The sequence below is a fragment of the Pseudophryne corroboree genome, chromosome 6 (assembly GCF_028390025.1).
Source record: "Pseudophryne corroboree isolate aPseCor3 chromosome 6, aPseCor3.hap2, whole genome shotgun sequence".
Taxonomy (NCBI): domain Eukaryota; kingdom Metazoa; phylum Chordata; class Amphibia; order Anura; family Myobatrachidae; genus Pseudophryne; species Pseudophryne corroboree.
In genome coordinates, this window is record NC_086449.1 from 557,860,887 (window position 1) to 557,878,516 (window position 17,630).

At 43.4% G+C, this 17,630-nt stretch overlaps 1 protein-coding gene across 1 annotated transcript in view; it reads right to left on the reverse strand.

The window, feature by feature from the left end:
* LOC134934622 (dynein axonemal heavy chain 3-like) overlaps positions 1–17,630 on the reverse strand; it is a 1,803,147-nt gene that overhangs the window by 1,029,255 nt on the left and 756,262 nt on the right. Inside the window, exon 30 of the mRNA XM_063930015.1 lies at positions 608–778. Coding sequence (XP_063786085.1) covers positions 608–778 — 171 coding nt within the window. The remainder of the gene's footprint in view (positions 1–607; positions 779–17,630) is intronic.

The window sequence follows — 17,630 nt, forward strand, 5'->3', positions numbered from 1 at the left end:
CCAGTATACTTTTGGATTGTGGGAGGAAACTGGAGTACCTGGAGAAAACACATATATACGAGGAAAATATACAAACTCCACACAGGGTCATGGTGGGAATGGAACCCATGACCTCAGTACTGTGAGTCACTAATGCTAACCATTACACCATTCATGCAACCTGTTGCTTATTTAAGTGTTATAACTAGTACTGTAGAAATGTTTATAAACCATGTCTTTTTCCTGCATTGACTTGTACAGTAAGTCACTGTATTTTGTACTGCTCATTGTTTGTGTACATTGATAAGTGCTGCGCAATAGCAGATAGTCATTACACACAGTAGATACATCAATTTAGGATGCCAATATTATATGCTGTAAAGATGCATGATACTCCGTTTGTCCACTTTTGTGCTCATTAGGCTTAAAGCATAGCCAAAGATTTCAGCAACATTTCGGACATGCCTCTGCTTTTTATCAGGATTGATACTATACATAGTATATTCTAATATGTTTCTGCAGTTTATGATACTTTACATATCTGTTTTAATTTCTTAGACTGGTTTAACATTTTTTAAGAGAACTTGATAGATACATTTAGTTTATAATACATAACAAAGTAACTCACTTTTAAGTTGTCCGGCAGCTCAGCTCTTCCCGCATAGCCAGGATTCATAGTAATAAAAACTGTACATGAGGAGTCTAAGCATATTTCAGTTCCTTCAAACACAAAAGTCTGTAGTTGGTCTGATATGGCACGTTGGATAGTCTGAATTTGTTGGGCAACTACAGAAAGTACCTGAGGGTATAGGATACAGATGTTATTGAACAAGACTTTAGGGATATCTCTAGCAAATATCACAAATAGATTTCCAAGTATGTATGAGGCTTAATTATAGCTATTTTATGAGTAGCCTAATCCAGTGGTTTTCAGTACTATATTTGTCTTGGATTGAACCAGATCACAATAAAACAGGTTAAGATCACAAAAAAGACCAACTAACTGAAAAATATATTTTAGCTATATTCATTTTTAATGTATACAAATCTATAAATTTTAGGTTCCATTTGAATATGAAACAAGCAAAGTTGAATTGGGAAGTATTTTTAATCCAGCTAAGTTCATTCGGGATGTAGTTATGTGACCAACAGTAAGAGACCACCGGTCACATAACTGACGGCTACATCCCGCCACCCTCTAAATCCCGACAGTTGGCATGCCAACCAGCAGGGACTATTACCACTCGTGGGTGGTAAAACAGGTGATAAAACCTGTGGCGAGTGCAGCTCGCCATCAAGCCCACAGCATTGCGATTGTAGCAAGCTTGTTGTGCCCCCCCCCCCTCATGGCAAACCGCCACCGGGATCCCGTGGTCGATATGCTGACTGCTGGGATCCCCAGTGGCAGTCACGCATACTGAACCCATTTATTCAGCATTTCTATAAATGTACTGTATGGGCAATGAAAAAAGGAATGACAAAAATAATTGGTAAAAGATCACAACAACTGCGTTATAAGAAAAAAAGACTAAATCAACAGAAGAGTGGAAATGTTGCTGCCTGGACTGATCATTACATAGTACAGCTGCTCAATTTATTTTCTATAAAAGGGGTTATGTAACCAATTTGTTGGATTGGCTCTATAGTCAAACAATTAGGGATCTATCCATGAAGCAGTGAAGAAAGTGGAGAAGCGAGCCAGTGGAGAAGTTGCCCATGGCAACCAATCACCTGCTACGTATAATTTTTTAGAATGCATTTTATAAATGTTACCTCAACACTGATTGGTTGCCATTGTTAACTTCTCCACTGAGTCACTTCTCCAGTCTTTTCACTGCTTCATGAATAGACTCCATAATTATCAAGAAGATTCATGATAAATGAGAGCATTTTGAGATGTTTCAACCATGGTGTAGCCAGGTGAATCACAAGTGAGGTAAATGTTTAACATGAACAAAATCAAGCATTGTCAAATTAGCTTCAACACTTCTCCTGTGCTGTTATTCACTTTAGGAATTCCCTATGATGCCTGATCAGTTTCTCCCACTGCCTTCTAATATTTAAATGCTCTATAATAAAATTCTTTATTAGAGCTTAAGATGCTCCCACCTACAGTGTACTGCCCACACTAATGCACACTCAACTTTCCTAATCTTCATTCTGAGCCACACTCACTTCTCTTGTTCCAGGTGTACTTTCTTCCAATTAGAATGTGAACTCTCTCAAAAAAGAGCTGACGAGGTCTCCATATCCTTTATTTATATCTGCATTTATTTTTTCTACCCTTTATGTATCTGATGCTTATTATATTTTCCAGACTGTGTGGAACTCTGGAGTTTAATGGCAATCTAATAAACAAATAAATGATAATAATACTAATGAATATTTTATTTAAACAATTTTCGATCATGGACAATTTTCACTGTTTGAATTAGAAAATGGGGAAAATACAAAGCATTGCAGCCATTTAAGATTGAACAGGCAACATGCTTTCTATTTAAGTAACTCAAATGTGAATTATAAACCCTGGTTTTGCCTTTAAAATGATTGCTGCTTTAAAATTATGGGCAGGATTGCTGAAATTCTACACAGCCTGCAGCTCTCAAGCAATTACATAAGCCCCAATATATCTAAATTAGCCTTTCAAAATAAAGTCAGAAGAAAAAGAGACAGTATTGGGGGATCATTCCGACCAGTTCGCACACAGCAGTTCTTCGCTGCAGGGCAAACGGGTCAGGACTGCGGCTGCGTGGCGCCCTCAATGCGCACGCATGTCATTGCCCGGCGACCACTCAGTGATGCCGCCAGTGCAGAAAGTGATTGCAGCGGTGATCGCATGAAGACTGACAGGCGGGAGGCATTCTGGGGTGGATACTCACCGTTTTCAAGGCGTTGTGAGGTGAACGCAGGCGGATTTAGGTGTTTGGAGGGCAGATGTCTGACGTCAATCCCGGGACCTACGTCGCTGGATCCGTCGCACAGGGTAAGTCTGACCCTGGTCTTGTTTTGCAGGAAACTTTTTTAGCATAGCTGGGCTGCACAAGTGATCGCAGCCTTGCTATGCTAAATTACACTCCGACAAGGGCGGCATCAAGTTGATCGCATGAGCAGCAAAAGTTGCTACGTGCGATCAACTCGGAATGAGGGCCATTGTTCATTGAAAAAGATTTATACATAATAATGTTAATATATACATAATAATGTTTTAGGGGGCATATTCATCACAATCCGCATGTTAGATGCAGATGCAATGCGATAAATTTGCCCACTCCGCACCGCAATAATTGAATACATTGCAGGGGTGAATCAATTATCACATACAGGGACAGAGTTTGTGAGAAAGATCTGTCCCTGCGAATCTGCTTGCTGCAAAACTGAGAGTGTTTTTGGTTACAAATACCCTGAGTGTGTGTCCATGCATGCATTGCTACTGCAGCCACCTGGTACCCCCCTCATGCTTCCCCTGGCAACCCCTTCCCCTCCGATTATATATACCACCACCGAAGGACCAGTGATCATTTATTCCGGAGGGAAGCCTGTTATTGAACACTGTGCTCTGCTGTGACCTCTGGTGCTGTAAAGTGAGCTGCCGCTTGCTGCACCACTTTACTACACTGGGGGTCACAGCAGCAGCACAGAGATCCGATGACAGCTTCCCTCACCAGATCACCCATCAGGTAAGTATTATTATGTGTCCATCAAATTTAATTTAAGCACAGAGTTTAGCATGTTCTACCAATGGCAAAAATAATATGTATTACATGAGAATTTTATAAAGCAGGGATTCTCAACTAGTGTCCTCTGGTACCACCAACAGGTCATGTTTTGTGGAATTCTTTAATCATGCAAAGGTGATTTAATCTATTTTGCTGAGCCAGTTATTATCTTCCACAGACAGAATTTCTCAAAATATGACCTTTTTGGAAAACATGAGTGTTGAGGTAGACAACATCTGTTTTAATGTAATGTGGCCACCTAACAGTCATTGTCAAATTTTTTATGACAGTCACTTTTTACATGTGTTTTTTGTGCAAAATGTTTTCGCCATGCTGAAAAGATAAATGTCAGCCTTGTAAAATTGAGCAGATAATTACAGTTTGATCTCTATAAATATAGAAATCCATGTTTATAAATAGCAAGGACATTGTAAGGTCAGAGAAGGAATCAATATTGTTGCCCCCCCCCACACACACACATATATATATATATATATATATATATATATATATATATATATATATATAGTCCATAGATATCCATATGCAAATGCAGGAATAAAGAGCGACTCACCAGGGACTTTTCATCAACTAAAGATTTTGTATTACTCACAACCTTTGTACAGCATAACAGGTCAGCGTTTTATCCATAACTGTCCTTCTGCAGGACAGGGTCACCATACAGGACATTGGGGCAGATGTATGAAAAACGTCCTAATGGACGTTATGTGCCTGGGGCCGTATCTCCACATTATCGTGGTGATACGGCCGGACTCTGCGCCACAATGTATTATACTGGCCCCCTCCGATGTGGGAGGGCACTATGTCACCTGTCCCGTGATACGCGTCCTCCCACATCAGCCAGACTTCTCACCGCTAGCTGCAGTAGCACGCATGCGCTGTCACCTCAGCTCCCAGTGGGCTCTGCAGAGTGAGGCGGTGCATGCGCGGTTCGGCTGTAAAGACGCCGCGAGGTGCTGGGCAGTGAAGAGGCGTGTGGATTGACATCAGAGGCCGAAGAGGAAACGTGGTGGCGGAGACCAATAAAGTTTATTTAAAGGACAAAAAAACCCTGAATGCTTTAGCCACACACCGCCTGCCAAGAGGAGGCGTTCCAGACTGGCGGCTTCAGGAGACGATAAGGGACAGCAGAGGCAATTATACATTGCCTCTGCTCTTCGTCTCCCATTCACTACTGTGGGGAAGTGGTAAGTGGCGGGGGCGCGCGGCGGCCAGTGCATACGGCATTAACACTCCGTTCATAAATTTGGGTGCAGCGCAAAATGCTACCTTAAGGTGCGCCGTGGTCAGCGGGAACCACAGCACACTTTCATACATCTGCCCCATTGTGTGGTTTCATTGGCTGGTGTGGTGGTGGTAGTGTTGATTGTGATGGTCCTTTCCTGAAGAAGGCCAGTGTTTGGTCAAAACATCAACCTGTTATGCTGTATGAAGGTTGTGAGTAACATAAAAAACATGAGTTATGAGTGCTCTTTACTGTGTATATATATATATATATATATATATATATATAAAAGCAGAGGTGCGGCACTCAAAGAGATTTGTTAATCAGAGTAAAAATACACAGCTGTGGTGGCTTTTCAACATTTCAAACTGTTTGTCATCAGGAAAATCAAATTAACAACAGTGTTCTTATGTTATATACCCCAAAAACTACACATGAACACACATGGATTAGCTGCGATCGAGGGGGCGAGAGCACTGGCCCGGAATCTTGGCGCAGGAGAGTGATGTCATTGCACATACACACGATAATGGGGGTCATTCCGAGTTGTTCGCTCGCAAGCTGTTTTTAGCAGCTTTGCACACGCTAAGCCACCGCCTACTGGGAGTGAATCTTAGCTTCTCAAAATTGCGAACGAAAGATTAGCAGAATTGCGAATAGACACTTCTTAGCAGTTTCTGAGTAGCTCCACACTTACTCGGCATCTGCGATCAGTTCAGTGCTTGTCGTTCCAGGTTTGACGTTACAAACACACCCAGCGTTCGCCCAGACACTCCTCCGTTTCTCCAGCCACTCCCACGTTTTTCCCAGAAACGGTAGCGTTTTTTCGCACACACCCATAAAACGGCCTGTTTCCGCCCAGAAACACCCACTTCCTGTAAATCACATTACGATCACCAGAACGAAGAAAAAAACCTTGTAATGCCGTGAGTAAAATACCTAACTGCATAGCAAATTTACTTGGCGCAGTCGCACTGCGGACATTGCGCATGCGCATTAGCGACTATTCGCTCCGTTGCGAGAAAAAAATAACGAGCGAACAACTCGGAATGACCCCCAATGTCCATAATGATTACAGTAACATAGCAACAGTCAGTTGTAACAAATACAATCACATAGACAATGGAAACAACACTAGCATATATCAATCTTTCTCGAACTAAAAAGTTCCATGTACTATTTATGGGAGGACAAGCTGTCGGAGAGCGCTTTCCTGGATGGGGTAGATGGTTAAGTTCTTTGTAACACCAAGCCCAGGAATGTCAAGATTTATGTATTGTAAGAAATAAAGTTTTATTGTGAAAGTCTATTTAATAATTTTTTTCAAAGAGGATTTATATATACTGTATATTCCATGATGGTGATTTATTTAACGGAATGTACGTGTGATTTTAAATATGTTGGTAAAACCAAAAGAGTTCTAAAACTGCATATACAAAAGCATGTCCACAACATAAAAAATAAAGTTGAAAATGTTGTGTAAAAACATTCCCTCGAGAGACATACTGTAATACTAACCCAGAAGATGTGGCTTTTAATGCAATTGAACTGGATAGCCTTGGAGAAAGAGGGGATGATATACTAAACAAACTCTAAAAATAGGAAGATGTTCTGTATTTATGAACTTCAAACAATGTCTCAAGCAATGAGAATTTTAAAATCGTACCATTCTTATTAGAGATGTGCGGCGGACACTTTTCAGGTTTTGTGTTTTGGTTTTGGATCTGGATCTCCACTCGTCTTTTGGATCTGGATTGGCTTTGCCAAAACCACCCTTTTGGGTTTTGGTTTTGGATCTGGATGATGTTTGAAAAAAACATAAAAACAGCTAAAAGCACAGAATTTGGGGGTAATTTACGCCCTACGGTATTACCAACCTCAATAACATTAATTTCCACTCATTTCCAGTCTATTCTGAACACCTCACCATGTTGTTTTTAGGCCAAAACATTGCAGCAAGGTCACTGGATGACTAAGCTAAGCGACGCAAGTGGGCAGCACAAACACCTGGCCCATCTAGGAGTGGCACTACAGTGGCAGACAGGATGACAGTTTTAAAAACTAGGTCCCAGAGAGCACATAATGCAAAGAAAAAAAAGAGGTGCAAGATGGAATTGTGCTTGGACCCTCCCAGCCTTATGTTGTATAAACAGGACATGCACACTTTAACAAACCAATAATTTCAGCGACAGGGTCTGCCACACGACTGTGGCTGAAATGATTGGTTTGTTTGGGCCTCCACAAAAAAAGAGGAAATTAATCCCCCCACCAAAAAAGAAGCAATTAAACTCTCCTTTCACAAACTGGCTCTACAGAAGCAAAATGTCGTCCTCATCTTCCGATTCCTCACCCCTTTCAGTGTGTACATCCCCATCCTCACAGAGTATTAATTCGTCCCCTCTGGAATCCACCATCACAGGTCCCTGTGAATTTTCTGGAGGCAATTGCTGGTAAAGGTTTTTCTGGAGGAATTTATCATTAATTTTGATGAACATCAACTTCTCCACATTTTGTGGAAGTAACCTCCTACGCCGATCGCTGTCAAGGTTACTGGATGCATTAAACACACTTTTGGAGTACACACTGGAGGGGGGGCAACTTAGGTAAAATAAAGCCAGTTTGTGCTAGGACCTCCAAATTGCCTCCTTTTCCTGCCAGTATGCATACGGACTGTCTGACATGCTTACCTGGATGCTGTCACCCATATAATCCTCCACCATTCTTTCAATGGTGACAGTATCATATGCAGTGACAGTAGTCAGTAATTGTTGGCAGCTCCTTCAGTCTGGACCAGATGTCAACACATGCTCCTGACTGCCCTGCATCACCGCCAGTGGGTGGGCTAGGAAATTGTACCCTTTTCCTTGCAGCCCCAGTTGCAGGAGAAAATGGAGGAGCTGTTGACGGGTCACGTTCCGCTTGAGTTGACAATTTTCTCACCAGCAGGTCTTTGAACCTCTGCAGACTTGTGTATGCTGGAAATAGAGATACATAGGCTTTAAACCTAGGATAAAGCACAGTGGCCAAGATGTAGTGCTCTGATTTCAACAGATTGACCACTGCTGAATCCTGGCAAAGCGAATGAAGGGTTCCATCCACAAGTCCCACATACTTAGCGAAATCGATCCGTCTTAGCTCCTCCTTCAATTTCTCCAGCTGCTTCTGCAAAAGCCCGATGAGGGGAATGACCTTACTCAAGCTGGCAGTGTCTGAACTGACCTCACGTGTGGCAAGTTCAAAGGGTTGGAGAACCTTGCACAATACGGAAATCATTCTCCACTGTGCTTGAGTCAGGTGCATTCCCCCTCCTTTGCCAATATCGTAGGTGGATGTATAGGCTAGAATGGCCTTTTGCTGTTCCTCCATCCTCTTGCTTCAGGTGATGGCGGGTCAGGTTCAGAAGTGTTTGCTGGTGCTCCAGTCTCCGGCATGCAGTCGCTGAATGTCAAAAGTGGCCCATAATTTTTTGGGCCACTGACAGCATCTCCTGCATGCCCCTGTCATTTTTCAAAAAATTCTGCACCACCAAAAAATTGTATGTGCAAAACATGGGACGTGCTGAAATTTGCCCAGATGTAATGCATGCACAGTGTTGGTGGCATTGTCAGATATCACAAATCCCCAGGAGAGTCTAAGTGGGGTAAGCCATTGTGCAATGATGTCCCTCAGTTTCCGTAAGAGGTTGTCAGCGATGTGCCTCTTACGGAAATCGATGAAACACAGCATAGCCTGCCTAGGAACGAGTTGGTATTTGTGAGATACAGCTACTGGTGCAGCTGCTGTTGTTTCTGCAGGAGTGCAATACATCTACCCAGTGGGCTGTCACAGTCATGTAGTCCTTAGTATGCCCTGCTCCACATGTCTGTGATTAAGTGGACAGTGGGTACAACCGCATTTTTCAGGACACTGAGGACACTTTTTTTAATGTCCTGTACAGTCCTGTAATCACTTGCCTAGTGAAGTGGAATCTAGATGGGATTTGGTACCGGGGACACAGTACATCAACTGTCTAAATCCCTCTGCACTAATTACGGATACCAGATGCACATCTAACACCAGCATAGTTGCTATGGCCTCAGTAATCCGCTTTGCAACAGGGTGACTGCTGTCATATATCATCTTCCTCACAAAGGACTGTTGGTCAGTCAGTTGCTTAGTTGAAGTAGTACAAGACGTCTTCTGACTTCCTCTCTAGGATCACGATCGACTCCCAGCAGAAACAACAGCAGCAGCAGCAGTAGGCATACCACTCAAGGATACCCTGGAGGAATCCCGGTTAGGAGAGGACTCCTCAGCCATGCCAGTGACTTGACCTGCAGGACTGCTTACATTCCTGACTGAGGAGGAAATTGACATTGAGGGAGTTGGTTATGTGGCTTTCAGGAGCTTGGGTACAAAAGGAAGAAGGGATTTAGGTGTCAGTGAACTGCTTATGCTCTTACCCAAAGTTTCTGAACTTAACAATGACTTCTGATGAATGTGCTGCAGGTGACATATAAGGGAGGATGTTTCTCGGTGGTTAACGTCCTTACCCCTACTTATTGTGGATTGACAAAGGCAACAGATGGCTTGACACCTGTTGTCCAGATTTGTGGAGAAATAATTCCACACCGAAGAGGTGGCTATTTTGGTATTTTGCCCAGGCATGACAATGGGCTTTCTCATGCTATGGACAACAACTGCCTCCACTGGTGCCTTATTCAAACAAACCACATCAGAATTCTCATAGTCAACTTCCTCCTCAGTGCCAGCTACACCAATATCCTCCTCATCCTGGAGTATGTCTACAGTGACATCCTAAATCTCAAAATCAGCAACTGGACTGGAGGTGCTCCTCCCAGTACTTGCAGGGGGTGTGCAAATGGTGGTAGGAGCCTCCTCTTTCCATACAGTCATGCCTAGACATCGCAACTGTGGACACACTTGGACTTTCCTTGGGGATTTGTGATATCTCTGAACATAGTAACATAGTAGTTGAGGTTGAATAGAGGCAAATTGCCCATCGTGTTCATGCCTAGACATCGCAACTGTTCATGCCTAGACATCGCAACTGTGGACACACTTGGACATTCCTTGGGGATTTGTGATATCTCTGTACATAGTAACATAGTAGTTGAGGTTGAATAGAGGCAAATTGTCCATCGTGTTCAACCTGTTTTAAGTTGTGATGATTCTACATACTTGCTAAATAATGTTTTATGACTAGTTAGCTACTATAACTCATGTTACCCCCGGATTAACCACGTTGATATTTTAAGTATTATAACCTTGGATAGCTTTTTCATTCAGAAATTTATCCATTCCTTTTTTAAATCCAATTACAGAGTCCGCCATTACCACCTTCCCTGACAGGGAATTCCACCACCTGATTGCCCTAACAGTGAAGAACCCTTTCCTCCGTTGCGTTCGGAACTTTCTCTCCTCCAGTCGCAGCGAGTGCCAACATGTCCTAAACTGTGTTCTTTTAATAAATAATTCCTCTGATAACTCTTTGTGATGTCCCTTTACATATTTGAAGATATTAATAATATCTCCTCTTAGGCGCCTCTTTTCTAGCGTATACATATTCAGCCTAGTAAGTCTTTCCTTATAGACCAGTCCTTCTAGGCCTTTCATCAATTTAGTAGCTCACCTTCGAACACTTTCTAGTTCACTGATGTCTTTTTTATACAATGGTGCCCAAAACTGAACGCACAGTTGTTTTTTCTGTGCGTTAACAAGATTAGGTTTTTTTTTTTCATTTTTTGAGAGGGAGGGCGGCTTCCATCCTCATGAGAAGCTGAGCCACCAGTCATGAACATAGGCCAAGGCCTTAGCCTTTCCTTGCCACTTCATGTCATGAATGGCATATTGCCATATTTATGTTTCTGATCAGATAAAAAATTTTTTTCCTGATTATTAATTTTTGCTTCTTGGATTTTACATTCCCATTATGACATTGGGCATCGGCCTTAGCAGATGACGTTGATGGAATTGCATCTTCAATGTCATGAGTGGTGGCAACAAGCTTCAGCACTAGTACTAGGAACTGAAAGTGGTTCCTGATCTTCCACTATTTTTTCCTCCAAATTGTTGTTCTCCATTTCACAAGACAGCACCCCTTTATTATTACAGCACACAGAACAGTGCCCCTTTATTTTCACAGCACACCTGTATTCTTACAGCATACATGACAAGTGTACTTGTATATTAACAACAGCACCCCTGAATTTTTACAGCACGCAGGTCCAGTGTGCTTTTATTTTAACAACAGCAACCCTGAATTTTTACACCATACAGGGCCAGTGTAATATTATTTTAACAGCAGCACCCCAGTATTTTTACAGCAAAAAGAACCAGTGTGCTTTTATTTTAACAACAGCACCCCTGAATTTTTACAACATACAGGGCCCTGCCCCCTGTACAACACAGTGACAGCTGGGATAGCAACACCCATGTACAGCTGCAGCACCGCTAACAGCACATGAAACACCAGTGACAGCCAGGACAGAACCACTAACATCACAGGGACATCACAGTGACAAGAACAGCACCCCTATAGAGCACACACTGACCCCACCCAACGCCACCACCCACAGAGAAACAGAGGTCTGTCTCCCTCAATCTCCAAGTCTGGAGTGAAAATGGCAGTGACGAACAGCTGTTTATATGGAATCCAAAACCGACGAGAGTCTGACAGCAGGATGATAACGTTTTGCCTCGTTCTGGTCTCCGAGTCTGGTGGGAAGTCCCAAGCCAGACTCAGATTCTGGCTTGGGACGGGATGTTAGTAGGATTTGGTTCTCTGAGAACCATACCCACTCATCTCTAATTCTTATGAATCTAGCTTACATACCCCTTTATACATCCCCCTTTGTTATCCTTTTTCTTATTTTTTAACAGTCCTTTTTTTAGCAAACTTATGATTTTTGTCTTTATTATGTGTACATGTGCCAATTTATTTAGGCATATGTCACTTTAATTAATTTACTATGTTTTATTATTAATATGTGCAAATATGTTACTTACACAATGGTCACTCTAATATATGAGAATCATGTCTTATCTGATGCTCTTAATTTCATATACTGTAGTATATAGATTTTCACATGCTGCTCCCTTTCTCTGGAATTATTTACCTCTCCCCCTCAGACTCTCCACCTCCTTACAGAACTTCAAACGGGCTCTTAAGACCCACTTCTTTACCAAACCCAGCCAAATCTCATCCTAACCCTCTGTCCCATGCTTGATCTACCCCATCTGTGTCACCCCTGTCTGTCTGCCCCTACCCTTTAGAATGTAAGCTCTCACGAGTAGGGCCCTCTTCCCTCATGTGCTTATCCTTTTCTTACTTTAATAATCCTCAACTGCCCAAATCCTGCAGTTTTTGGCCACCTTGAAACTTATCTCTATGTCATCTGAAGTTATGCTTAGTTACCCTGCTCTTGTCCTATATGGTCTTCAACTGTAAGTCACTGTTTACCTGTTTTGATTATGTGCATATGTACTCTGTAATTGGGTGCTGCGGAACCCTTGTGGTGCCATATAAATAAAGGATAATAATAATTATAATAATAATAGTATATACTATAGTATACTATCTGTGGACCATTGTACTGGTTGATATACATATCTGACTACTCCAAAATGGCCTCAGGGACTGTGGACAGAGGATTTTTCAATAAAATGTCTAAATGCACTTCACAGGATAATCAATATGGCCGCTGTGCATTCCATCTGAACCAGAAATCACAAGCACAATATGGCCCTTGTTATATTAAAAGAATATTGGGGCAGATGTATTAACCTGGAGATGGCATAAGGAAGTGATAAACCAGTGTTAAGTGCAAGGTGATAAACTCACCAGCAATCAGCTCCAATATGTAAATTAACAGTTAGGATCTGATTGGCTGGTGCCTTTATCACCTTGCACATATCACTGGTTTATCACTTCCTTATGCCTTCTCCAGGTTAATACATCTGCCCCATTGTTCCCTCTTCATTAGGATCATTTGATCCAGTCTGAAAGCCTTCCTTTGAAAAGCACAACATCCTCCAATGCCTACCAGCACATATTGCCGGTCCATGTACCGCTAGGGCAGAACTGCAGAAGTGACATCAAACATTAAGATGGAGGTGCATTCCACTGCCAGATTATGACGACACTGCATTCCACATGTATTCCAATGCCGTTTTCACCAATTGTACATGTTTCTACGGCTTATCACTGTTTGCTTATCATTTATTACTGCATTACTCCAACTGCTTCATTAAGTTATATGTCTGTATACTGTAGATATTTTTTCTGTATACTAATGTTGTTTTAGTAGACTTAATGCTTTGGGAATTGATGTATCTGGACTTCTCCCAAATAGACAGATATGCTCATATTTGTTTAATCTTGTAAATGTGTTTTTTTTCTTTTTACCATTTGTGTGTCACTCTGTGTTGTAACATTTTATTATATCTGACTATGGATTCTTCTTATGGGACTAGTATGCTCCTAAAAGAGGTTATATGCAATTTTTATTTTACAATAAGTTTGCAGTGTTAAAAATGGCACATACTATGCTGTATTTTTACTTCTTTATTTCATATATATTTATATATATAGGTCACACTCTCATCATCATCGTCCACAACCACTGGAGTGTCACTCAAGACAGTAGAGTCCAAAGATAGAGCTAAAAAAGGATCCTGGCTGGGCAGGCTGTATATGATGTTTGGAATACTGATGATGGTCCAAGCAGGACCGAAACATTGAGATTTACCCAATAAATATGACATTTTGGTAAGAAATGATAAGTTTATCAATAAATGCCTAGTTTTTAAGTGCAATTGTGAAGCTGGTGAGCGCCCCCTTTTTTTGCTCTACATGTATATATATATATATATATATATATATATATATATATATCTCCTATATAATAGAGATGAGCGCCTGAAATTTTTCGGGTTTTGTGTTTTGGTTTTGGGTTCGGTTCCGCGGCCGTGTTTTGGGTTCGAACGCGTTTTGGCAAAACCTCACCGAATTATTTTTGTCGGATTCGGGTGTGTTTTGGATTCGGGTGTTTTTTTCCAAAAACACTAAAAAACAGCTTAAATCATAGAATTTGGGGGTCATTTTGATCCCAAAGTATTATTAACCTCAAAAACCATAATTTACACTCATTTTCAGTCTATTCTGAATACCTCACACCTCACAATATTATTTTTAGTCCTAAAATTTGCACCGAGGTCGCTGTGTGAGTAAGATAAGCGACCCTAGTGGCCGACACAAACACCGGGCCCATCTAGGAGTGGCACTGCAGTGTCACGCAGGATGTCCCTTCCAAAAAACCCTCCCCAAACAGCACATGACGCAAAGAAAAAAAGAGGCGCAATGAGGTAGCTGTGTGAGTAAGATTAGCGACCCTAGTGGCCGACACAAACACCGGGCCCATCTAGGAGTGGCACTGCAGTGTCACGCAGGATGGCCCTTCCAAAAAACCCTCCCCAAACAGCACATGACGCAAAGAAAAAAAGAGGCGCAATGAGGTAGCTGTGTGAGTAAGATTAGCGACCCTAGTGGCCGACACAAACACCGGGCCCATCTAGGAGTGGCACTGCAGTGTCACGCAGGATGGCCCTTCCAAAAAACCCTCCCCAAACAGCACATGACGCAAAGAAAAAAAGAGGCGCAATGAGGTAGCTGACTGTGTGAGTAAGATTAGCGACCCTAGTGGCCGACACAAACACCGGGCCCATCTAGGAGTGGCACTGCAGTGTCACGCAGGATGTCCCTTCCAAAAAACCCTCCCCAAACAGCACATGACGCAAAGAAAAAAAGAGGCGCAATGAGGTAGCTGTGTGAGTAAGATTAGCGACCCTAGTGGCCGACACAAACACCGGGCCCATCTAGGAGTGGCACTGCAGTGTCACGCAGGATGTCCCTTCCAAAAAACCCTCCCCAATCAGCACATGATGCAAAGAAAAAGAAAAGAAAAAAGAGGTGCAAGATGGAATTATCCTTGGGCCCTCCCACCCACCCTTATGTTGTATAAACAAAACAGGACATGCACACTTTAACCAACCCATCATTTCAGTGACAGGGTCTGCCACACGACTGTGACTGATATGACGGGTTGGTTTGGACCCCCCCCAAAAAAGAAGCAATTAATCTCTCCTTGCACAAACTGGCTCTACAGAGGCAAGATGTCCACCTCATCTTCACCCTCCGATATATCACCGTGTACATCCCCCTCCTCACAGATTATCAATTCATCCCCACTGGAATCCACCATCTCAGCTCCCTGTGTACTTTGTGGAGGCAATTGCTGCTGGTCAATGTCTCCGCGGAGGAATTGATTATAATTCATTTTAATGAACATCATCTTCTCCACATTTTCTGGATGTAACCTCGTACGCCGATTGCTGACAAGGTGAGCGGCGGCACTAAACACTCTTTCGGAGTACACACTTGTGGGAGGGCAACTTAGGTAGAATAAAGCCAGTTTGTGCAAGGGCCTCCAAATTGCCTCTTTTTCCTGCCAGTATAAGTACGGACTGTGTGACGTGCCTACTTGGATGCGGTCACTCATATAATCCTCCACCATTCTATCAATGTTGAGAGAATCATATGCAGTGACAGTAGACGACATGTCCGTAATCGTTGGCAGGTCCTTCAGTCCGGACCAGATGTCAGCATCAGCAGTCGCTCCAGACTGCCCTGCATCACCGCCAGCGGGTGGGCTCGGAATTCTGAGCCTTTTCCTCGCACCCCCAGTTGCGGGAGAATGTGAAGGAGGAGATGTTGACAGGTCGCGTTCCGCTTGACTTGACAATTTTGTCACCAGCAGGTCTTTCAACCCCAGCAGACCTGTGTCTGCCGGAAAGAGAGATCCAAGGTAGGCTTTAAATCTAGGATCGAGCACGGTGGCCAAAATGTAGTGCTCTGATTTCAACAGATTGACCACCCGTGAATCCTTGTTAAGCGAATTAAGGGCTGCATCCACAAGTCCCACATGCCTAGCGGAATCGCTCCGTGTTAGCTCCTTCTTCAATGCCTCCAGCTTCTTCTGCAAAAGCCTGATGAGGGGAATGACCTGACTCAGGCTGGCAGTGTCTGAACTGACTTCACGTGTGGCAAGTTCAAAGGGCATCAGAACCTTGCACAACGTTGAAATCATTCTCCACTGCACTTGAGACAGGTGCATTCCATCTCCTATATCGTGCTCAATTGTATAGGCTTGAATGGCCTTTTGCTGCTCCTCCAACCTCTGAAGCATATAGAGGGTTGAATTCCACCTCGTTACCACTTCTTGCTTCAGATGATGGCAGGGCAGGTTCAGTAGTTTTTGGTGGTGCTCCAGTCTTCTGTACGTGGTGCCTGTACGCCGAAAGTGTCCCGCAATTTTTCTGGCCACCGACAGCATCTCTTGCACGCCCCTGTCGTTTTTTTAAAAATTCTGCACCACCAAATTCAAGGTATGTGCAAAACATGGGACGTGCTGGAATTTGCCCATATTTAATGCACACACAATATTGCTGGCGTTGTCCGATGCCACAAATCCACAGGAGAGTCCAATTGGGGTAAGCCATTCCGCGATGATCTTCCTCAGTTGCCGTAAGAGGTTTTCAGCTGTGTGCGTATTCTGGAAAGCGGTGATACAAAGCGTAGCCTGCCTAGGAAAGAGTTGGCGTTTGCGAGATGCTGCTACTGGTGCCGCCGCTGCTGTTCTTGCGGCGGGAGTCCATACATCTACCCAGTGGGCTGTCACAGTCATATAGTCCTGACCCTGCCCTGCTCCACTTGTCCACATGTCCGTGGTTAAGTGGACATTGGGTACAACTGCATTTTTTAGGAGACTGGTGAGTCTTTTTCTGACGTCCGTGTACATTCTCGGTATCGCCTGCCTAGAGAAGTGGAACCTAGATGGTATTTGGTAACGGGGGCACACTGCCTCAATAAATTGTCTAGTTCCCTGTGAACTAACGGCGGATACCGGACGCACGTCTAACACCAACATAGTTGTCAAGGACTCAGTTATCCGCTTTGCAGTAGGATGACTGCTGTGATATTTCATCTTCCTCGCAAAGGACTGTTGAACAGTCAATTGCTTACTGGAAGTAGTACAAGTGGGCTTACGACTTCCCCTCTGGGATGACCATCGACTCCCAGCGGCAACAACAGCAGCGCCAGCAGCAGTAGGCGTTACACGCAAGGATGCATCGGAGGAATCCCAGGCAGGAGAGGACTCGTCAGACTTGCCAGTGACATGGCCTGCAGGACTATTGGCATTCCTGGGGAAGGAGGAAATTGACACTGAGGGAGTTGGTGGGGTGGTTTGCGTGAGCTTGGTTACAAGAGGAAGGGATTTACTGGTCAGTGGACTGCTTCCGCTGTCACCCAAAGTTTTTGAACTTGTCACTGACTTATTATGAATGCGCTGCAGGTGACGTATAAGGGAGGATGTTCCGAGGTGGTTAACGTCCTTACCCCTACTTATTACAGCTTGACAAAGGGAACACACGGCTTGACACCTGTTGTCCGCATTTCTGGTGAAATACCTCCACACCGAAGAGCTGATTTTTTTGGTATTTTCACCTGGCATGTCAACGGCCATATTCCTCCCACGGACAACAGGTGTCTCCCCGGGTGCCTGACTTAAACAAACCACCTCACCATCAGAATCCTCCTGGTCAATTTCCTCCCCAGCGCCAGCAACACC